At 41.0% G+C, this 8,193-nt stretch overlaps 1 protein-coding gene across 1 annotated transcript; it reads left to right on the plus strand.

Annotated features, from left to right (window-relative positions):
• The first annotated feature begins 1,239 nt into the window (after positions 1 to 1,239).
• Positions 1,240 to 7,819, plus strand: unm_hu7912 (un-named hu7912). Its single transcript, XM_088377155.1, has 2 exons — positions 1,240 to 1,458; positions 3,401 to 7,819. The coding sequence occupies exon 2, from the start codon at positions 3,450 to 3,452 to the stop codon at positions 6,639 to 6,641; it is 3,192 nt and encodes a 1,063-aa protein (XP_088233281.1). The 5' UTR covers positions 1,240 to 1,458; positions 3,401 to 3,449; the 3' UTR covers positions 6,642 to 7,819.
• The last annotated feature ends 374 nt before the right edge of the window (positions 7,820 to 8,193 follow it).

The raw sequence follows: 8,193 nt of genomic DNA on the forward strand, positions 1-8,193 counted from the left end.
ACAAAGCCTTCAAGGTGCCTGGGACACCTGCTAGCAGCCAGCTGACAGACACTTATGCCTGCAAACCAACAGCTGACATGAACTGATGCCAGTGCACAGTGCTGCATGAGGGTGAGTCACACATACGCACATATAATCCACTCTGCGGGGTTCTGAACAGCAACCAACGTGATTTCCACGGTACAGTCATACATGTGATTCATGCGGGTTTGCAGTATTGTTTTGTAACAAAGATGAATGCGTTAATTTGTGCTCTCCATCAAAGATATGCGAGCAATTAAACATCATATCCTGCCACAAAATCAGTTCCAGGCTGATCAGCATGGCTCGTCTGTTGTTGTGATTTGTATCCATCGTGGGAGCGCTTCACTAAGCACATTTCCTGCAGCAGTCGCACGCCGTGGGCGGGATGGGGCTCGCAGCCAACTGTCCCCGCCATCGATTATAATGATGCAGATGCGATGGTAAGGTGAGAATGACACCACAAAGGGTTAAAAGAAGCCCCAACGAAAAAAAGATGAGTAATAAATCTTATAGATGAATGAGAAGTCATACCAATAATTGCACCATGGTTTGTTTGCCATTTGTGTGATTGCAAATTTAATAATAATAAATAAGGCCTCAGTGTTTCTTTATTCCGATCAAGAATCTATGCCTCAATGATTTTTGGTTTCTTTTTTTTGAAGATTAAAAAACACATTTTGAGTTTTTTTTTCAACCCTCGCCTTAGTATATGTGAGGGCAAAGTAGTACATGCGGTAATTGTAAAGTGGAACGAAAATGATAGATGGTTTTCAAAATCTTAAGAGAATGGAAATTTAAAAAAATGTGTCATGCATTTGCAGCCCCTTTTATTCTGATATCTCGAGATAAAAAACAACCAACTGCCTAGAGTTTGGTTGAATTATAAACAAAATATCCTAAGCTTTGGACAGCTCAAGGAGCGACCTTTTAACCTTTTCAGGGCACTGTATGTCTTTTTTAACATCATTTCGTCAACCACAGAGGTTGAAAAAATAAAAGCGCCTATTTTGACAAAGCCAGATACGTATGTAGAGGATTAGCGCCCACTCTTGATTTGTTCACTTCAGTTCATGAACCGTGAACGATGAAGCTGACGGACCACTTGGCGGATGTTCTTCTCCATCTTTATTCACGCGCATGCAACGTGCGCGCACACGCGCACACACAAGCGACGTAACCACGCCTCTCGACGCAGACTCAGTTACGTACCCCTCCTCTTCTTCCATCACGTACAAACACACCCCCGCACGCTCTGTTCCACATTAAACACGCCAAGGGGGAGCGTTTTGAGGTGAAGCTGAGATGTAACGCATCCGAGACAGGAGATCGACGCATGGAGGCGCCCCAGCAGGTGCGGCGAGCTGCAGTACACATTCGCCTCCTCCTCTTACTCCATCGCCGCCCATTTCATCTGATCAATTGCACGGTAAACCGGTAAGACTCGACCTTCACTCGCCAAGTCTTATTTTTGCGAAGTTAGCCCAAAGTCAAGCCGTTGTCCCGGTTCGAACCCGATGATTTTGTTTTTCCCTCTTTCCTGCGCAAATGATGTCATTGGGACCACATCGGACGCATCGGGCCCATGGTGCCGCAGCACCAAAATTTAACACTACTCTCAAATGAGACGATTAAACACCGAGCCAGGGTTTGCAAGCTTTAAGGAATGGCTAACCTCATTCCGAATGTAGTAACGCGGGTTGTGCATTTGGTTGCTCAAATAGCCATTAAATGATTCAAAGGTACGTCCAAATACATACATCATTAAGGCCTACTTTATGATAATAAAAAAAACACGATTTTGTCGCAAGTTTAAATTTGCTGATTCAGTGTCCATTTTGTCAGAGATTTTGGTCCTTGTGTGGTGAATGGTGCTGTGTGCAGTAACTATGGAGACAGGATGTGGCATGCGATTTTAAAACTTGAGGGGTGAGAAAGAAAGAAAGAAAGAAAGAAAGAAAGAAAGAAAGAAAGAAAGAAAGGGGTTGCACATCTATTGAGGAGCTGCATTTGACCGTGAATAAAAAAATAACTTTGCAAAACCAAAGTACAGGCATATAAGTCATTTAACTACTTTGGAGAAAACCCTAAATATTAATTGCAGACCCAGAGACTGATTCTGCACGGGCTTGTGGAACTTTGCCAAGGGTGGTGCTTTTTTCCTGTTAATTATTTTAGATGCACATAATTAAAGCTAGTATTATCATATGATGTGTCAGGAATGCAGTCATCTTATCACAGTGGATTCATTGTAGTTGTATTGTACAAGTAAAACAGCTATTTATTACACTTAGATTAGTACGGGACAACTAGCTCGAAGTACAATGACAATACAATATAATTATTATGGAAAAAAAGTCTGACATTTTCACGTCTGGTATTTAAAATTAGAGGTCTTAATATAATGATAATATAAAATTATAATGATTTATATTTCTCCAACAAGTCATATATAATAATAATAATAAGCATTTTCGTAAAACAGGCCCACGAAAAGAAATTTTCAGCATTATGGGCTCGGCTGCTGAGATTCTTTGAGTGTGAGCAGACGTGATATCTAGGTGTGTTGGCGAGACATGGCAGGGACATGGCTGGTTAGTTCTCTCTCATGACAGTGAACAGATGGCAGCTCAGGGTTAGCTCATGGGTGAGGGCCAACAAAAGACCTTATCTATGCATTACAAATGGAAAAAACAATGGTTTGCGTTCAAACCTTAGAAATAGGCCTAGTAAAATATTTAGTTCTTTATCTTGAGTTTGATTGTCTTTTTCATTGGACTTGTCATTTGTTTGAACAACTTGATTTTATAGTAGTGCTACTAATGTTTTTTTCAATACATCAATATAGTCATTTTCTGTCAACATTTTCTTCCTGGGGGAGTTCTGCCGAAACAAAATGACATTTTTGATGAGGATGTTATTTTGAGTATATTTTTTCAGTCCACATGATTAAAATGGAATACTGTTGAAAATTCCTTCATCTACTTTTTTTACAATTGCAAATTTGTAAATCTGTTTGTGAACGTTCATAATGCGGCATGAAGGAAGAACCCATGAAAGTTTGTATCCGAGTAAAATTTTCATACATACTACTTCTAAGACTTGGACTTTTTTATGTCTTTGAATTTTTTCAACCCCAAAAATAATAATGGCAGTACCAGTCTGATCATCATCTTTCATGAACCAGGACATAGTCAGCTAACTAACAAACACGACAATCCACAGCTTCATTTTCAGAAACGGGTCTGTGCTGTGACGCACTAGTAGTGGGTGCCAGGCATAAGCCATTCACGCAGTAATGTGTATTTACTACAAGTTCGTAGTTTATAGTCTCGAGGTCATAGATTATTTGACTCAACATATCTTTTCCTTCCTTTAGGTTTTGTTGACATGTCACACTGAATGGAGGGCATTGAAGTTCCATTAAGATGACCCGGACACATCCTCCTGATATCCTGACATCAACTCTTTACCAGGACATTCCTTTATATCCAACCACCGAACACGTCAGTTCTGCTCAGTCTTCATTGCAGTGTGACTTGAAGATGATTGATAAAGCAGAAATCATCAACAAAAGACACTGCCGCAGCTTTGATTTTCTTGAATCACTGGATGACCCACAGTCTGCGTCTTCCCCAATGGAGTATCCTTTTAAGCGTCCAGAACAACAGACATTACACAAAGATCTAACATGGAATGGACTGGATCAACCAGGATATCTTCGCTTCTCATCTCCAGATTTGTTTAACTCCAGGCAAATCCAACAACAGACCAGTCAAGACAAAACCAGCCACCTCACATGGTCGGATTCTGTAAATAGAAAAAGATCTCGAAGTGCTCCCAGAATCAAATCGACTCTTACTCCTGTACCCATCTCTGTGTCTCCTCTGGAGGCCAACCAAGCCAAGGACGCTCCGGACACTTTGAGGTCCTCTGAAACACAAAGAGAAGCACATTCCTCCAACAAAGCATTTTTGAACGAGGTCCACCCTATTAAACTGCAACCTAATTCTCCCCTGTATGTCTCTGATTGTTTTAATGAGGGTAAATCAGAAACAACAACCCCAACGCCTCATGTCAGGTGCCGTGTGGACATTAAACCAGATGCTGCTGTGCTCCAACACACATCTAGACAGGTCCCCAATCTACGGCCTGAACGACTCGCTTGGCAAAGATTCTCACAGGCTAGTAGCAGTCGAGGTTTGTATGTACCACGGCAGATTTCCTCACCAACACCAACTCCAAGTGAATGCTACAATGGAGATTTCCGACCAGGATATCACTACACTACAAGCATGTCTCCCGTTTCTTACCAGCATCAAGACATGTACCGAATGCCATCACAAACAGCAATGTATCTAAATCAGGAACAAAGAGCTTACTCAAACCCAAACATCCCAACAAAGTTTTTCTACACAGAGGACCCAGTTCGCTATCCGGTTCATCCCTATACAAGGGCATACTTTCAGGATGATAGATCCAGTTTAGCCAGCCGTGGAAGTACTATGACGAGTCAGTATGATCCAAGGAATCGATGGGTACACACACTTCCCCTCAGGTCATATTTCGCAGATACAAACCAAGAGCCATCACACTCTGTATATAGTACACCCTACCCTATGAGTGAGGCAGGGTCCTGCTTTTCTCAAACCCCATCAAGCACTTACTTTGGGGATGACCCCCGTTTCAATCCATACCACCAAAGTTGCTCGAATTTATATTATAACAAGGCGTTTAATTCTCCTGAGGATCGGTACTTTCCATCAAGGCAATATCACACAGAAGGCAGGAGGCGCCCGCGAATGTCACAGGCTTTTTCAGATGATTGGCATCGCTCAAGTATATCTGGTTATTCCAACCAGTCTTCTCAGCTCACTCCACCAAGAGTCAGGGTTGACACTGGTATGCCCCCTTGGTATTCTACCTACGGCACAGAGACAAGTAGACTTAGGACAGAGGCCAAAAACCACTCCAAGTCTTGGGACAATATTCTTTACCCTCGCCATGACAAAGACCAATCGGTGCTTCGTGGAAGAAGCTATGAGAACCTATTTTATCAAGGAAGGCACGGAGCATCTCCCAATGTCTCATCTCAACCCGTTATCCTGAACCTTTCAAGTTCTCCAAAGCGCTATGCTGCCCTGTCTCTCTCTGAGACGTCTTTAGAGCGAGGTCCAAGCAATCCGTGGAAGACTAGCAAGAGTGGCCACTGGTTTGTGACTCCTGAGATCACCATAACTGACAACGACATATGTGCAGGCAATCGTGAGCCGCGTGGTGTGCACGCTGTCAACTGGAATACGCTGGACAGTGAAAAGAAATTTGCGCCGAGAGTCATTGATGTGAAGAAGTCATTCAGCACAGCAGAAATGACCAAAGAAAAGAAACGTAACAATGTCTCCCTTCAGCAGAGTCTGGAGCAACTTGATGAGTTGTTAGCTGACCTAGTGGTTGATTACAAGCCACCAACCAGCAGGAAGCCTAGTGGGGACTTTCTGGATCAGCTTAAACAACTGATTACTGAAGATGATGAAAAGGTCAGGGGATCTTCTGAGATTGAAAATCTTGAATGTCTGAACACGCAGCTCCCATCTTCTAAATCCAGCCCCGACACTATCAAAGACCCCGATAGTGGGTGTGATGCTTTACAAAGAAGTGCAGAAGAGTGCTCTCCAGACCACAGCGTGGAGGAAGAAGAAACCATGGTGTGTGCTAACAAGAAGTGCAAACGTTCTGAAAATATGTTCAATGCATGCTTGTACTTCAAATCATGTCATAGCTGCTACACCTTTTATTGCTCCCGAAACTGTCGCAGGGATGACTGGGAGTCCCACAAGGAGACCTGTGTGTACGGCCGTTTGAGCAGCGTGTGTCGGCACACCATCAAGTTCTGCAGAGAAAAGTCCGAGATTCACAAAGCCTTCTCTCGCATTGCTAAAGCTGGTTACCTCTCCAGAGGCAGAGGTGTCCTCTTTTTGGGTTTTGCCAATCCAGAGACGGCTGATAACTTTCTCCAAGTTGGGCTTGAGGGTCTTGTCATGTCTCCCACGTATCTCTCTCTCAGAGAGCTGGATGGCTTTAAGGACAACTTGGGTGAATACTGTAAGGAACTGCAGCAGGCGGGTAACGAGTATGACCCCAGTGAATGTTTCCTCTTGAATGTATCTGTAGCTGTTGGTGAACTAGTGCCTAACAGACCCTCGCCAAGGGTCCAAACACCAACGGTTCGAAAATATGCAAAGGTTTCCTTGGCTTCTTCAAGTCCAGAAAAAAAGCTACTGAAGAAGGATAGTGAAATGGAAACTCTCATCCTTACTCCGCCTCCGGGAACGCCAGCCATTGACCAGGAGGGGGAGGAGGGAAGGAAAGCCAGGGAGGTGTGCTTTGTCAACATTCAGCGTGAGCTCAGGATCAGAGGCGTCTTCCTTCGACACGAGTACCCCAAAATCTATAATCAGCTATGTGAGTTTGTTGAGAGTAACAAAAGGTTCACCCCGACAACCATTTACCCATTAGATAAGAGAACAGGGAAACAGTTTATGTGTATGATTATGGCGGCATCAGAGCCGAGAACATTAGACTGGGTGGACACCCCCCATCTCTTGGATGATATTATTTAGGACAGCACAGGAAAGGAATAATAATGATGTCAGTTACACAAAATGTAAATACTGTAAATATATTTCAATAGGAAATTTGAACATTGCATATGGCCAATTTCCCTCCTGTTCCACTGACCTTTAGCACACTGACACTGACCTATGCTAAACACATGCACACAAATATTCAACTCTTGCTTTGATTCTCTTGCTCTCAAAGAACTTTATAGACTGCATGCAAACTGGACACACAGCAGTCCATGTGTTGGAAAGTGTATGAATTATTCAGTTTCTCTTTAATGCGATAGACACAATGTACAAAGCACACAACATTTCTAGTATCCCATTTGCACATCGTTTTGCCTCCACATATTAGACACAAATATTCCTCAAAATTGCCCCCCCAAACAAATATATCTAGAATTTCTGTTATACCCTGTAACAGTAACATTACAACAGGTGACTTGTAGGTCAGAGTATATTCATTTAGTAAACTGTATTTGCGTGGATATTTTTATAAGAGTCTTTTAGTTATTGTTTGATAGAAAATGAAGTACAATCAAGACAGCATTTTATTTTCCACTTGTGTATTTTAGATGAAACGTGCTTGGGTAAACTGCTTTGTTTGAAAGTGGCCTTCATTTGAAAATATGTATTTTAAATAAAGGAAAGTATAATTTTTAAATCTTTCTTCTGGCTTAGGAGGTGGTCTTAACAACTGCTTTAAATCACACATTTATTTTGCTTAAAACATGTTATTTTAAATTCAGATATGTAAGAAACACAATTTCAAATTTAATTTTAAAAGATATTTACGCTATTATAATTGCTCTAAATTAAGAGAAAGTTACCTTATTGACTATTGAATAATAGAAGCTATGAGTGCATTATGTTTTTAGACAATATGCAATGCAATAGCGAAATAAACAACACAGTTAAAATGATTATCATTACTGATATGAAATAGTTCTTTTCAAACACGTTTTGTGAAGACTCATTTTCTTTAAATGGCAAATGATAAGAATGTGCCGAAAAATCTGCAACGCTGAACCTAGATATATGCCTGCTTCTGTTGTTATTGCTGACTAAACTAAGATTGCTCTTTTACTGGATCTTATCTTTGTGCAAGATTAAAAAAATATATATTTTGTGATGTTTATAACCTATATATAGATATATAATAAATGGAATCGAACAAATGAATTATTTTACTTGTATTTATTTCACATAAACATGTTTTAGTTTATTGATCTATGTAAATCCGTTTTGGTTTTTTCTATTTTTTCTGTTACTTTCTCTTTCTGTTTCTTCCATCAAAGTGAAAAACACTCGTAGGAGAAAATCAGTAAATTCTCTTTTTTTTTAATGATTTTTTTTCAAATGAAGTGTAGCATGATGCTCAGTTACAGTAATTTAGGTCTATCATAAATCTTAAAAAAATCTTTTGACTCAGAAATTGTCAGGATTTCAAATAACTTGGCCAATCAGCTGCCGATCTAAAGTCTTGACTGTTATTTGTTTTGCCTTACTGATGCCCACGGTTTGCGTTGTTTTCCTTAGACTACCATCTAGC

This window comes from Syngnathus floridae, chromosome 5, assembly GCF_059516105.1.
Source record: "Syngnathus floridae isolate MCC-2025c chromosome 5, RoL_Sflo_1.0, whole genome shotgun sequence".
In the NCBI taxonomy this organism is placed as follows: Eukaryota; Metazoa; Chordata; class Actinopteri; order Syngnathiformes; family Syngnathidae; genus Syngnathus; species Syngnathus floridae.